This window comes from Trachinotus anak, unplaced genomic scaffold, assembly GCF_046630095.1.
Source record: "Trachinotus anak isolate AG129_WGS33_773 ecotype Australia unplaced genomic scaffold, CSIRO_AGI_Tana_v1 ptg000016l, whole genome shotgun sequence".
In the NCBI taxonomy this organism is placed as follows: domain Eukaryota; kingdom Metazoa; phylum Chordata; class Actinopteri; order Carangiformes; family Carangidae; genus Trachinotus; species Trachinotus anak.
In genome coordinates, this window is record NW_027273867.1 from 11,616,075 (window position 1) to 11,632,218 (window position 16,144).

The 16,144-nt window shown below is 40.3% G+C and overlaps 1 protein-coding gene across 3 annotated transcripts in view; it reads right to left on the reverse strand.

Moving 5' to 3' along the window:
* vps50 (VPS50 EARP/GARPII complex subunit) overlaps nucleotides 1-16,144 on the reverse strand; it is a 96,876-nt gene that overhangs the window by 28,765 nt on the left and 51,967 nt on the right. Inside the window, exons 14-22 of one of the 3 annotated variants that reach the window (XM_071499536.1) lie at nucleotides 13,842-13,936; nucleotides 13,556-13,650; nucleotides 11,656-11,754; nucleotides 9,384-9,474; nucleotides 8,342-8,527; nucleotides 6,343-6,461; nucleotides 4,871-4,977; nucleotides 3,640-3,761; nucleotides 486-563 (exon numbers count right to left, since the gene is read on the reverse strand). In XM_071499536.1, the coding sequence (XP_071355637.1) occupies nucleotides 486-563; nucleotides 3,640-3,761; nucleotides 4,871-4,977; nucleotides 6,343-6,461; nucleotides 8,342-8,527; nucleotides 9,384-9,474; nucleotides 11,656-11,754; nucleotides 13,556-13,650; nucleotides 13,842-13,936 (992 nt within the window). The remainder of the gene's footprint in view (nucleotides 1-485; nucleotides 564-3,639; nucleotides 3,762-4,870; nucleotides 4,978-6,342; nucleotides 6,462-8,341; nucleotides 8,528-9,383; nucleotides 9,475-11,655; nucleotides 11,755-13,555; nucleotides 13,651-13,841; nucleotides 13,937-16,144) is intronic. The other 2 variants (XM_071499535.1, XM_071499534.1) reach the window with 2 other exon arrangements.

Genomic DNA, 16,144 nt, shown 5'->3' on the forward strand with positions numbered 1-16,144 from the left:
ACACTTTTGCAGAGTATGACAGCACGCACGCACGCACGCACGCACGCACGCACGCACGCACGCACACACGCACACACGCACACACACACACCAACATCTGCTCTCATCTCACGTAGCCGGAGACAAGAGAATCTTTACTTTCTGCTTCTAGGCGACTCTAATCCAAAAGAGGGAGGAGTAACTAGGAGGAACAGACATCGGTGTCAGACAATCAAACCGGCTACAGCAGATGACGGACGAGAGGTAAAAGAGGAGAGTGAAGAGGATGAAAGCACAGCAAACTTAACATCTAAATGCCTCTGAAATCACTTTCAGATGTGCTTGATGTCACTTGAGGGAAGCAAATCACACACAGCTTAAGGGCTTCAAATCAACCACAATCAACCACCAAACTACTGGTCAACCAAGTGTTGATTAGTAGTTTGGACTCACAAAGCGAGTACGACCCTGTGCATAGGACAAAACACTTCTGGGTCTACTCTTACCAAGCAAGCAGGGCCCACCACCCAGGCAGTACCCGCGTCTCTGCCACTATGAGTTGACAAAGATGGGCTTGGGGCAGGCTATGGATGAAAAAGCAGGAAGGAAAAACAAGAAGCAAAAGTTCAAATTAAAAAACAAACAACATTGGGAAAGTCTTTCAGAATTTTCTTTTAAAAAGAGAGAAGCAACAAAGACAAAGAAACAGAATTTGATTAATAGGAGTAAAGGGTGGAATTGCTCTTGTTCACATCGACTCTGGATACAGATACACTCTGTTCTGACTGATCAGAAACTGCTGAAATATCCAAATGTTGAACCTTGTTACCAGGATACACAGTAGCATCTTAATTTTCTTCTGGTTCTGGTTGTGTAGTGTCATGTGTGCACACACTAATTTGCTCTGAGACATTCTTTCACATGCACCACCACCACTGATCGAGATATTTATTTCAGAAATTGACCAACTTCTGTCCCTAAGGTTATACACAATGGTCCATTCAAAATGAGCATCCAAACTGATGCTAAGTTTATGTTCATGTGACATGTAGAGGTCCACCACTCACTGTGCACTGTCCAAATGTGCACATGGTAAAATGGTAGAAACAATACGGTTGACAGATAAAGACATTAAAGGGGCATTCCACTGATTTTGCATGTGAAGTTCAGTTTACTTATCACAAGATGTACCACAGAGCCTGTTAGGGAAAAAAAACAAACAAAAAAATCTCATCAGGGTTAAATAAACAAAATACACAATTGCTGCGCTTTATGGAAAATTTAAGATGCTTGGAGCTTTTGAACCATAATAGAGCTTTTGACCATTTATTTTAAAATCTGTTTATTTTGTGTCCTCCGACTTTAAAGAAGCACATAGTAAACCACTGGAATGCCCCTTCAATTACCTGTCCTAAAGAAGTAAAATAGTTTTGCATGAGAGGAAGAAATTTCAAAGCCAGCTCTCTGCTATCTGTGAAGAATCAGTTTATGACATTATAGTCTTAAAACAGCATTGTTCAATTATGTGAAAGAAGACAGAACGCATTTGCGAGGGTGTAGGGGATTTTATCATACGTCACCGGTGACTCTGTCGGTACAAACACTCTGACTCAGCCAGTGTGAAGACCTGTCTGTGGGAGTCAGGAGTCGAGAGTGAAAATTATTGCTCATTTTTAAGAGAAGCCATCTGTTCAAGTGTCAGATACTTTCCTGACTCTCTTTTTCTCTCTCTGCAGGTCTGTCTCAGCACCTGTGTCCTCCTTATCTGTTTGGGTGGCCAACCCCTCTCCTCCCCTCTCTCTGCCATCATATTGCAAAAAACAGAGCGACACAGTACATACTCATCCATCTTTATCCTCCCTGCATCCTTCAATTTACATCTCTCTGTCTTGCCTCTTTTTTCCCCTCACTATATCCTTCTTCTATCTCTTCCTAAAAAAGATGACCAAATGAAATATCCAAGTTATTCCCACCGGGCACAGCTTTTTGAAACATTTATCACTTTTCCAAAAATGCGTTTGCAAATCTTCCTCTCCCAATAATACCAGCAGTTGAAAGCCTGGTTATCAATGGATCTGTGAGCACAGCACACAATGCATCTTTAGCATCAGCAGAGTCAGTATTGCAGCTTGACTTGACAGGGCCAATCTACACAGATAATGGGGCTATTTACCCTTTTGAATATTAATGACAACCATTACTCTGCACGTAGAGAAGTCAAGCAGTCCATCTTGATTCCAGCGTTGTAAAGAGAGCAGAGCCTAGGTCAAAATACCAGCATATGTGCATAGTATTCTCTAGCAGCTTTTTAAAGATTCATGGGGACATTAGCATTTTACTGTAGGTTCCTCTCTGAGAGAGACCATTAATGAAGTGGGTGGGTTCATGAAATGATACTTAATGAGAACTATGGGAACTGAGGGAAAAAAGAGAAAGTGAGAGTTTCAGAGAGATGTAGACTAAGAGATAAAGCGTGGTATGAGAGTAGTGAGAGAAAAAAAAAAGCAGAAGGGATAAAAGACCAGCAATTCCATGTGAAAGGAGCAGAGCATACAAGATTAAGGACATGGCACAAAAGATGAAAAAGAAGATGGGGAAAAAATGACATCCAGCATATGTGTGAGGGAAAAGAGAGTTTAAGACAAGGACGCCAGTAACAAGGAGAAAGACTGATATGAATAAAGTCAGGAATACAGAAAGAAAGACTGTGATAGAAACACACTAATACTGTTCATGGACCCCCAGTGGTCAAATTTAGGGACATAAGAAAAACATCTCCTGACAAACTGTCAACGTACAACTAATGTGTCACTTTCCTTCATCACCCCATGACACACACAAGCACACCAATAATCTGTACTGCAGCGGCCCCGCAGAGCGTTTATCTTTTTTATCTCTTCCCACCTCGATGGGACAGAAGTCATTTTGTTGCTATCATTACCACTTCCCCGAGGGTGATGGTGACACAAATGCCGTTTTCTTTCTTTGTGAGGCACAGTATAAATGACATGATAGTCTTTAGATGGAGTGGAGGAGACTGGGCTCGCAGACTGTAACCTATCGCTCAGCTGGAATTTTCACTCTGCTACAGACAGCAATGAGAAAAGATGGAAGCAGAAGTTATCCCGTCTCACTGTACATCATCTAACAGACATAAAAAAAAAAATCCAAAATCCAGCTTTAGATATAATAAATCCAGACTATTTACTTAAAGCACCGTAACACTGATGCAGCAGAAGTAATTTGAAGTAGCTTCTGTCGTAGTATAAGTAGTTACATTAACTACAGAGGAAAAAAAGCAAACTGGACTCAAACTGGAGATGTTGTGGTGCATTAATGGCAGCTAAAACTTTTGTGTCAGCGAGGCAACCAAATTACTTTCTATGTATATGTTTGTAGTCTGACTGCCAGTTCTGTCCGTACAAAGCCTGTGCTAGTGCGTTTTACAGATGTCAGCTGATACACATCAAGTACTGCTGCGTGACATGATCAGTTTGTGTTGAACTCAAGGTTATAAGTTGTGTGTATTGTAGCAGTAGAGACAGTCACAGATGCAGAGCTGACATTAGAACAGTCAAAAGTGGGTTCGGTGTGTGTTTTAACTCTCAGTATTATTGCTCTTGTGCAGTCAAACAGCTGAATGGATCAGAAACACTGTACCATGTCATTGCGTCCAAAGAAGGTGTACACAGCGTACAGGTAGTAGTCAAAGAGCTGTGACACACAGTGGATGACGTCAAAGGCGATCGGCTTCAGGATGTTCATCATCTGCATGTACTTTCCTGAACGGAGAGGGAACAAACACATGGGAGTTACCAGAGATGTGGGTGTGTTGGAAAAGCTCTGTGTCCCTTGATGTATACCACAGTGTGACAAATGTTGTGTTGTTTTATTTTTTTTGGTGGAGTATTAGTTTACAATCAATGAAATGGTTCTGTTTCTAAGTAAATCTGGACTAAGTGAAAGTAGTGGAACAGTGAAACTGGGTCCTTTGGAGAGGAACTTTAGTAGGAGCGCACTGCATTTACATACACTGGAGGGCAAGGATTTAATTTAACAGGAAGGTAAGAAAAGAAATAAGTACAGAGGTTCAGGGGTATAACAAGGTTACCATTGACTCAGAACTGATGAATGGAGGGAAAAAAAAGAAAAAGAAAAAATAAACTCAATCTAGCTGGCTTTGCCACCGAGACATCACTATTTCTCCAACACTCTCATTTTTCACGCCGTTTCTCCTGAATTGTGCTCCGAGAACCCAGGGAGGGACCTAACTGCATCAAAGAGCGGCACAGACTGAACTAGAAGTGATTGCTTGGAATAAAACTTTGGCTTTTTCCACATAAACTCTATATCAGTATTACCTATAGTGTGTAAAGAGACAAAATAAAAAAAATTTAAAAAATACAAAACAATTATTTCTGGATGTGCTGGAAAGTTTTGATGTATGAACAGACAAACACTTCCTCTGAAAACTGAAGAATCTGTATCAACCTGAGCTATTACATGAATTGATATAGTAAAAGTTTTATTCAGCCACAGGACCACTCAGTAAAGCTAACTGCCTATTCTTATTCCTTTTCACGCATGAAGATCACATCAAGAGGGTCACATTACCAAAGGGCACGCTCTTCCAAGATGGGACCTGGTGTCTCAATGGCCATGTGAAAAAGAAACCTCAGCACCTCTTTGGAAACTAAAGGTCAGTGCTCAGGGTGAGGGCTAACCATTATTAGTGCAGCTCAGTCACACCTGAGCATGCCGACCACAATGAGCCGTTAGCTTAATTGGTGAGTAAATGGAAATCTCAGCAGGCCAGAGATCGGCTGTGAGTCTGGGCTGCTCTCAAGGAGAGGCAAGTGGTAGAATGTGTATTTGTTAGTGTAGGACTCACCAACAAGCCGGATGACGTTGAGGGTGGTGTTGGTGAGAATTGGTGCATTGGTTTTGTTAAGGTTGTAGTCAGACTTTTTCTTGCTTCTTATGGTCTCTCGGGACACACTGGAGGTGGGGTGAAGAGAGAGAAAGTAGGGCAGAAACATGAGAATAGGAAAGACTCAGTAATATATGTTAACATCACTAATCCTCTGCAACGATCACAGAGGTGCATGACCTTAGTGCAGGTCAATCTCTTGTAATTGATCAATCAGAACTCATTACACAACACAGGAGACACAGGAGGACCCCGGTGGTAAAGTCTGTGAACTGATGCTCCTGCAGTACCAGACCCCTGACACCGATCATTGAGCCATATTAGCCAGCAATCATTACATGGGCTGAGTAATTTCCGGATGTGATCATGCGACCCATTCAATAATTAACAATTAGTGGTTCCTGCTTATAAAAGTAGGAAATTAGCATTTTAGTGGCTATAGGCTAATGTCAGGTTAATTCAGATGGGGTAAAGGAACAGGAAATGTGGTGAAAATATCAAGCATGTTAGACCTGTGAAATAATGAGACAACACTGAGCACAAACATCACAATAGCATTAATACGTCACTGTACATTACATGACAGGAAATGATCATTGTAACAAGGCTGCTGTAATGGGCAGCTACTGAATAAGTAATAGTATTGTTTCTTGTTTCCCGTACAAATCCGGTGTAAAACTAGATGTCATCTCTCAGATATGAATAAACAAACCTACACAATCTGAGAATCTTATTAATTCTGTCCAGCACATGCAAGGGCAGTAGGTTTACTAAAAGAGACACACCAAACTGAACACAGAGGGTTACAAAATCCACAACTCCATCACGCTGCATCAAAATTATCCAAATTTATGTGGTTACTTATGACGCCCACCACATCAGTTTTTGAGAGGACTACCTAATAATTACAGCTATGCCATGCTAAGAAGAGCTTTGTTTGCATAAATTATACGAACCTAAGATTTGAACACTGATAACATAGACACATTTTTCCTCAATTGCATTCAACTTTCTCTTTCAAATGAAAATGAATCCTTTTACACGCAGTGCAAGGAACACATGATTGCCTCTGCAGTTATTAAAGAGCGACTAGTCTTTCAATTACGTAGGCGAGGGTGGGAAGAAAGAGAATTTTTCATGGGTAGACAAAAAGCTTTCTAGAAGCTTTCTGCCTACTTAGCAGGGTAAGGCAGAGGTGAGCTAAAATTATCATTGCTAAATGAAAATAAAGTGGGTTAATGCGTGACTTCACATCCTTTTAGAACCTCTTTAAAAGATTCAAGAGAAGATCATTTTATTTAGTATGTGTGAATAATACGAAATTTTCTTTCATAAAAGAGTAGAAGTGATGGACACCTTGATGTACCATGTAACTTCACTTGTCATCCTCTGACACTCCAGAACAGTCTAAAATAATTTGACTTGGAGCTTACCTCTTGAGAGGGGCATCACCTGTCTGCTCGTCCACGTAGTCCTGCTTGAGCTCCTCAGGAACATCACTGTCGCTGTCGTAATCCTGATACACACTCTTCTCCAGCTCATCTGACTCATACTTGGGAAATTGGGAATAGAAAGATCAGACGGAGGTCGTGCTAAAAACTGTGGTCAAAGCACCAGTGCGAAGAACAAGTACAGTACAGACGAGGTGAGGAGAAGGGACGAAAACAAGTCAAATGTTGTTACAACATGCTGCGAAACTTTCATGATGCATCACTTGTTGTGGGCGATATGTGTGAAAAAAATCTGATGCCATGGGGAAATTTTGTCACTGCTGTTGATCAGAAAACACACCTTTATCAAAGATCTACAAAGATAAAAATAAAATAACACAAAATACAAATCGGCTACTCAAAAAGAAAAACAAGTAAGGGCTGTGATTAAAATATTTGAAAGTTGATTGGTAAAAAGTAACATCCACATCTTTTAGCCCTGATACATACATGAAACAACTGGCCTGTGGGAAGTAAGCACAAAAAAAAGAGTCATTCACCTCTCAGAGGAGCGTTCAGGTAAAGCCCTGAAATAAAACAATATTTTCTCTGTCCTTAAGTGGCAAGCTCAGGCAACACAACAGCCATATAGACAGGATTACAAGCTTAAGAGCAAGCCACGCTAGGGTCTTGGTAAGCCTCATATTATAGATAGAGCAATATTGCTTTTGATGTTGAGCTTGAGAAGAAAAACTGAGAAAAACATATAAAAAAAGTGGGTGATGTGTCTGGGTGTCACTGCACCTGTGTGCAGACTTAAAGCTTGCCTCAAGAAACAAGAGGACTACTAACTTAAGCTGCAAACAGCACCTTGTTAGTGCAAATACACTGATTCTCTTGCTCCTTCTTAACCACACAGCAGTAGCCACTGTTTGGTTGTTGTTAATCATAATGATAAATTCAGTGCCCACTGTGTTTCCACATTTGCAGAAGCACTTGGTTTAAGTTGGTGGATGAGATAAGAACCCAATGCTCTCTTCCCAGTTCAAGCTGTGCTGGTCTTCTCTGTCAATTATGTATGTTGCCAAAGTGGTAGGCCTGGTAGTTTTACAGGACACCACAGACTGCATGCAAAACTGAAATGCACCATACTTAGTAGTTCAACATTTCTTTTCCAATGAAGTGCTAACCATTTATATTTAACACAGAATGCAGAGTGGAAAATGTGTTTCTAAGAAATAAAAAGGTTTCCAACACTGTAAGTCTGGATACTAAATATGACACTAAAATAGCATTCTTGGGAGCCATGCTTTGCTGAGGAACATTACTGAATCCTGATGGATGAAGAGCAAAACAAATCATAGAAAAATGACTACATGACAAAGATGCTCCATTATTACTTTCAGCTCTAGTCTCAGTGTTTACCATTGGCCCTGTGCTGGAGCTTCCCACTAATTCATTTGCTATCTCACAGCTTATACAACATGTCAGACAATGCATCAAAGTGCTATAATGATCATGGCAGGTTCTGCACTGTTGGCTCTGCACTGTTAATAAAAGTGTGTTATGGCCCTACTGATGGCAACTTGAGGGCTGCTGTAAACCACTTAAAGACCCACAGTGATTACACACCAATTAATCAACTTGTCTCTTCATTAACTTGTTTGGTGTTTTACCTCAACAGGTAGCCTTGTTAATTGGACATACTTATGTAAGTAGTTGCACAGTATCTGACTGGTGGCAATGAAAAACTTGGCTGAATTAGCAGATATGAGGGCAAAACAGTGTGTATGATGAACAGTAAATGGACACCAGTGTTCCTTGTCTAACTGTAAATTAAAACAACTATCCCTGGTTACTACCTTGTGAAAAATTCTTGTCAAAATGTTTTTGACAGACTGGGCAACACACATTTAACACCAATACAATGATTTCTAAACCATTAAGAAAGCACCAATTGCAACCATGAGTTCTTGTGCAACTGCCCATCCTTGGCACTTACCCCGTTAGATGCCAGCACATCCTCCGTCTCCTCCTCTTTGTGCTCGATGTGCATCTCAAATGGGTTTCCCTCCTGAAGGTACTGCTGGAACAGAGACAGCTCCTCCTGTGCCGGGGTGGATGAGGACACAGCCTGTCTGCTTGGTGAAACGGATGGAGAGCGACACTGGCCCATGAATTTAAACTCCTGGATTGGAGAAGATGGGACAGAGAGACACTTTGAAGGACAACAGATGTAGGTTTGGTGTTTGGTGATGATGAGACAGATAAGACAAGAAATGGAGAAAAGAGGTTTTGTATTTAATTTGAATTAATTTTATTAATAATAATTTAATAATTTCTAGGTTCTATCAACTGTACTTTCTCACAAAAAGTCAACAATTTAGAGTATAAAATGTAAGTATTACAGTCACAACAAGATCATTGTCCTGAAGGGATATCTGTAACAAACCGCTGCAAATTTTGGCAAATTTAAATAATCTTGTAAGAACAGCTGAGCATTGCACTGCCTGTGTACCATAAAGTAATGTGGACATTGCCACGCCAGTGGGTTTATTCTTTAGATTATTTTTCATGTTTGTTGCACATATCCCCGAGCAAGACGGACAAAACAAGATGCATGAAAATTAAAAAAAAACAAAAACATGCTTTGAATTAAATCAATTTATCTTTCTGACATTTCTTCATGTCCATGCTTTAATATGAAATGATGATCTTTCCTTTGAGTTGGTTACAGTGTATATCCAGTACATACCAAAAACATTTTTGGTGCTGGTTGTCTGATGTTCAAGTTTTTATTTTTCAACTATTGCTAATGAGTGTGGGCAATAAAACCCTCTAAAATACAGGCCAAAAGGGACAGCAACCAGTTATATAATGTTCAGTGAATTTCACTCCTCTTATCTTGATATACAGGCTGAGACACCCACACACAGAAATCTCACATGTTTTAAATCCTTATGCATATTTCACAGACAGAGTGTGGAATAAATGAATGCCACCATGCTTCACTTCCCCGCCCCAGTGATGTGATTCTAACTCACATGGAGCTGGGCGATGTTAAAGTTAGACTTGACAGGACACAGTTCCCACGTCTCGTTTTCCAGAAACATCCTTAGCTCTTCCAGTCTTGCCCTGAGGGGATAGAGCAGAAAAAAAAACAAGAAGCAAAGAAGAGGACAAAGAAGTCAACATTTGTGCATTGATGACCTCATGCCAATTTGTATATTTAACCAGCTCCCATGGTCTGAGTCCAGATTAAACGTGCTGACATAAACAAAACCTGCAAAGGTCACTGATGCGAAATGAAAAGGAAGACGTGTGTGTGTGTGTGTGTGTGTGTGCGTGCGTGCCTCATTTTGTGTGTGTGTGTAAAATGTTTCCATGTTATCTGTGATCACAGCTCATGACAACCACCCTGGTGCTCGCCCGTGAGGTCAATTTGAGGTCTTTCTGTGTGAAATGTCAGAGCAGTGTTGACTTCAAACAATGCACCACCCTGTGCTACTTTTCATAAAGTTGTTTGAAGTGTGAGAGCTGATAGAAAGTGGAACAGACAAGAGACAGGGAAAACTTGTAGTTGACTTCAACAGGCAGTATTGTACTAAATGAACTATATTTAACCTGTCCATTTGTCAAACATTGGCTCCATTTGCCTACAGCTATATTTCTGAGAAATAAAATACTGAGAATTAAAGGACATAAAAAGAAAACATCTCTCAGACAAAATTAATTAGGAAAAAAACCTAGAATTACCGCTTTGTGGTTGTATGCTTCCGTGTGTTCACAAAGCCTTGACCTTTGACCACCGAAATCTAATCAGCAATTTGAAGAAATTCCCTCATGGTATAGCTGAGATACCAGGTTCACAAGAATGGGACGGATGGATGGCCTGATGTACGAACATATGGACAACCAATCAGAACAAGCGTACAAATCAACCAATCAGAATGCTACTTCCAATCGACCAATCAGAGCGCGGCTACCAATCGACCAATTAGAGCATGGCTATGAATCAACCAATCAGAACACAGCAAACAATCAGAAGATGGCTACAAATCAACCAACCAATCAGTAAAGAGTTAGAATATGGCTACAGATCAACCTTTCAGAACAGAGCCATAAATCAACCACTCAATATACAGCTATCAATCAGAAGATAGCTACAAACCAACCACTAAGAATAGAGCTTGAAACCAACCAATCAGAATACAGATACAAACCTGAGAAATTGTGTTCACAAGGCCTAAATTGTGTTTTATGAGGTCACCATAACCTTGACCTTTGACCACCAATATCTAATGTTTGTGCCAAAGCTCTTAGATACACTATTTATCATTTCTGAGCCCTGACAATGTCCTTCTGTTGTTTGCACCTGCAGGCCAATGATACACCCACCCTGATGATGGAACGCGTTACTGCAGGCAGCTGACAGAATAATCCAGGCATCAGCCAGTCAAAGTTCACTGATGGGTAATCTGTTTGGGAATGACACCCGTCTGGAAAATGAATCAAACCTAATCGGAAGATGATGCACACTGGAAGCCTCCTGGTCAGCAGTGCAAATGTGTGCGTATGTCAGAGTATGTGTGGAGGGGTTAATAATGTGCCTTCATAATGCTGCTGTATGTCCACTTCCTGCTCTTCTTCTCTCTGTGGGTCTGTCAACTGTTACTCTCTTTTTCAATTCTGGTTACAATTTCCCACTGAGATCACCTCCATCTTATCACCTCTCACCTAAAGATGTATCCCATCATGACTCTGTGTCTCGCTCCTTTGCCATCCTATGTCATAGGGATGAAGGGTATTACAGCTTTCTGATATGTAAGCATATTATTAATGATTCTAGACGGGTAATCACAATCACAATGCAATGACAATGCAAATCACCTCTGATGTTGTGATGCTGGCTTTTGTTAAAGTATGCATATTCATTTGGTTGGCAGGTGGGGGGTGGTGGGCGAGGGGTATGTAATCAAGATGTAAATGTGCTTCTAGCTCAGCGAGTGTTATCATGTAATCACAAGTCCTCTCCAAAGAGGGTTACACTGGGAATAGAGCGCATTAGAGGGAGCCAATGGTAGTGATTGTGTGTAAATGTTTCTGTCAAGCAATGCCAACCTGCTGTCCAAAAATCTGTTACACCTCCTATCATTTCACCACTTTCTTTCAGTAACATCAAGGGAGCTACACATGTCAGATCCATAAACACTGGGTCTAATTGTCTACACAGAATCAATCACCTCAGCTCAGTGAATAAACAGAAATAACATTTAATGGTCACATGATCAAGTAGAAGTGATGGAAACATCTTACCTGTGGTAGTTTTTAAAGTAGTTGATGCTTTGGCGTTTGATAGACTCCTGCAGGACCTCCGACTTGCTGCCACAGAACTCCTCGCCCACCTGCATCAACCTGAAAGAGAGGGGTGAAGGGAACAAATGTTCACAGGGACAATGGTGAAAGGAAGGATATGGAGAGGAAAGACGACAGAGGGATCTGTCGAGGCAATAGGACTATTCTTTATGAATATTTATAAAGACACCCAATTAATCTACACTGTAAAAATAGAGGTGAAGGAGGTGGTCCTCATGACCTCAGTGGCAGGTGTATCTGGCCTTGAAGTTTCCAATAATCAATACCCCTTTGTCACTGACAGCAAGAACAAAATGGATCACAATCAGGAGGGCTGTTATCTGATGGAGCCTGTAGTGAGACAACACACTGTAAGGAGAAGAAGTGTACATGCACACAGTGATGCAACCACTGCAAGTTAGTATTACCGTCATTAAAGAAGTGATCTGATTAATCAATTACTATCTATGAGTAAGAGCTAAAGTAGTTAGTTAAAGGTTTTATTGCAAAAATTATTTAAATTATAAATGTGCTTCTGAATAAACCATCCAAAATCTTTTTTTAGTCAAAAATGTTAAAGTAATTTTCTAAATATATTTTGCTCATATTATGTTATCATTCAATAAAAAGAAAAATCTTCATTGGGGCAACAAAAAAACAGCTCTTCATCCTCAAATCCTTTGTGGGAAGACCATTTTGTGTTTGAATGACAGCTGAGCAAGCAGGGTCACTGAGACACTGTGTAAACAGACTTGCTCTGGTAACTGTAATGTGCCAGTCAAGGCACAGACAGTGTACTGTTAGCAGTAGTGCTGAAGAAGAACCACACAATTCTGCACCCAGGGTAAGCAATTTGAAACAACATGGTTTAACATTTTTAGGTACGTCATCAAACTGTTGAACCTTCAACAGCTGACTTGGCAAATGGGTGTCTCACTATATGAAAAGACAACCTCACCCGCAGCGCAGTGGCTTCATTAGCTGCCTCAAGGGTTCATGGATGTTAACTGGAAACCTTCTCCACAGTGTCTCACTATCTCCCTGCCAATGACTGATCATTCAAAACCCCTGTGCCACGGAGGACACAGTTGTTTTCAATTCTTCCTCATTCCCCTCTCTCTCCCCTCATTTCCTCTCACTCCACACTATCCTTTCTAATAAAGGCACAAAATGCCCCAAAAAATAACTTAAAAAACAACCCCCCCTACAGGTATGTAAGGGTACTGTCTGACAAATAATTTTCATATAAGTGACTTAATTGCTGACAATGGGATAGACTGTCTATTTCTCACTGAAAACTTTGTTGGTATGTGGCTGTGTATGTGGTGAGGGAACAATTTATTATACAGTGCCAACTTCTATAGAGCAAGTAATTAAAAAAACAACAACAAAAAAAAAAGACTTTGTCGTACTCCTAAAGTGACCTCAAATTTCTTAGAACATATCACCAGAAACCAGATTACATCTACTCTATCTTCAGCTGACAAGTCTGCCTGATGCTTTCTAACAATAAATTGGCTACAACCCTTGACGCTGCTGCTCCACTGCAGAATTAGAGAAACAATTACAAAAAAGAAAAAGTCTTGTGAATTACAGAGGGACTGTCAGATTGCAGAGCACAGATGACGCAAAACATTAAATGTTACATGAGCATAAAAAAATTAAAAATTTATATTAAATTTGAGGAAGCTAGTGAGTGAGAATAAATGAATACTGCGAGAAACAAGTTAAGCAAAAGAGAGAGACTGGATGTGACAGAAGATAATCCTGAAAATAAGGGGAAAAAAAAGACAAGAGACGACAGATAGCAAGATAATGAAGACCAATTAGTGGAGTTAACTGTTCTGGCTGTGCGATGTACCTGCTGATGACATCCAGTACCACTATGAAATCGTCATATTTGAAGTTAGACATGTCTGTCCCCAGGATGTAGGCCTTCACTTTCAACTGGACATCCTGGAGAGAGAAATGAGAGGCACAAGATGATCCTTGGAAGGAGAACCTGAGCAATTCTGAGTTGAGCAGAAATCTGAGAGAAAATATATGCAAAGAAAAACTAGGAGCGGAAAGGAAGGAAGAGACATGCTTTCAGACCACGCAAAGGGAAAAAGACAAAGAAACTGGGAAGCAGACTCTTCTCTACAGACCTGCCAGATCCGTGTCAGTCCATGCTCCAGTTTCTTCTTCACATAGCTGCGGTCCACCACCAACTCGTCAGACTCTGCTGCTGCTGCTGCATCGTCTAGGAATATTCAAACACAGACACACAGACGGATTTAAAAAAAATTATAAATTGTATGCCACTGTTCTTTCTATATGACACAAATAAAGTCATTTACCTACTGTATTTCAAAGGACAAAAGATGCAAGTGCAGCCTGGATCCATACAAAAGTTAAAAAAAAAAGATTATTGCTATGGTTGATCAAGATGCAACTTAAATATATCCCTCTCCCAGGGAAATATGTTGGAGCTGCTCTGCAGATCTGACCCACTTCGGTTCTGCCTAAACTTCCTCAGTGTAAGTTAGACCAAGAATTTTAGCTGGAGACTAAGTGGTTGTCAGTCAGCATCTGAAAAGCATGTCTCATACAGTCCCTCAAGGGAGGGAAAGCTGACAGCGACCTAGAAACCAGTAGAACGATAATAGATGGGAAGTTAAATAAGGTGTCAGAGTCCTATCAGACGGTCAGACAATGAAACCAACATCTTCAGTGAACATGCTTCCTCCTCTATCATCAGTATCACTCACTATCCTTTTTTCTCTGATCGATCCGATAGAATTGCATGTCGTGCAGACATTGAAGAGGCTACAGTGTCATTGTGGCTGCAGTATTTTCCTTTATCTGAAAATTGCTGCAGTAAAACTGAAGCTGCTTGCCCTTTTAGAAGTGAATATCTAGGATAGCAACACTGAGTCTGTTAAGTCAACAAGCAGGTGGCTGTCGATCCCACATTAAATTCCTTTAATGTATCGTGAAGACAGGTAAGTGCTGAGGCTCATCTGTCATAGATTACCCTACTGGCTAATGTTGATGATGGTTTTTATGTTTTGTGTGTCTTTTTCTTATTCATAGAAAACCCTCCTTTAAAGTCAATAAGTGTCACAATTTACACATTAAATTAAATTGAATTTGTTTTGTACAGCGCCAAATCATAACATACATTATCTCAAGCCACCTTAAAGGGTATAGTCAAGACATTATAATATTATGGAGAAAAACCCAACAGTTCCCACAATGAGTGAGCACTTAGTGACAGTGGGAAGGAATCCAAAATGATTTCATAAATGACTCCTTGTTCATGGTCTATTGGATGTTACTGGACTGAACATTTGACAGCAAAAAAAATAAAAGAATCCATAAAAAAAAGAAAAAACTTTGTCTGCACAGTCAGTAAAAAAATAAACACATGGGTTCTTGCAAAAAAAAATATTCTACTTTTTTTTTGTTTTACGATTCTACAGTAAAAACAGCTGCCCAGGTCAGGATTTTTGCTTTCACAGGGAAGGTGCTTAAAGGCACTGCAGTCTCAATCCTGATTCTATCTGTAGGAAGGAAGACCTCGCCACCCACTGCAGCTGCCTGATGACCAACTAAGTTGTTAATGAATAACATTCTGGGCTTTGCAGTGTATAATACTTCACAGGACAAGTCAAAATACATAACCACATCAGTTTCTAAGCAGGGCATAAACAAATAGCTCCAGTCATCGCACTGTGGATAAAAAAAAAAGAGATAAAATTCTGCTGAAGTATCTGTTATGAGAGTTCCTACGTTACTTCTGGTTAAAAAAGGCAGTCTTTGAGCAGTGGCCAAGGACGTATATTTACAGGCAAACCAAACAACATGGTGAATCCATCTCCATGTGCGGCATTCGCTGGGAGGGGGTACAGATTATTGATGAGAAAGACACTCAACACACAAGAATTTCCAACACTTTAGACTTCAGTCTTCAGTGTATGAGCACCGGAGGAAAAACGTAAATGTGTCACTAAAGGAATATGTGTGTGTTTGAGATCATAAACACTGCACTTCGTTAACCATTAAACCAGATGATGTGAGACACATTAGTCGGAGAGAACAAGGGAGATGGGCATGAATCATGGGTAGTGTTTTCCTTCTTCTAAAGCAGCAAGATGATTGAAAGACCAAAAGCTTTGACCATACAAACACATAATTTAACTCTGCTTGACTCAAACGTCTCCAAGCTGTAGTCAAAACAGAGCCACTGTAGACCAGACCTGCTGGGAGAGGTATTTGTCGGCTGAGCAGAGGATAAATATCTCTTGCCATTTTGCCTATTTTTAAAACAAGTAAACTCTACACTGTCACATTAACTTAAGCATAAGCAGCAGTGAGGGTGTTTTCATGATGACACACTGGAGCAGAAGGCATATCCTTTTAAAAACAGTACAAACATGAATTTTATTACACCTCCACACTCTGTGTA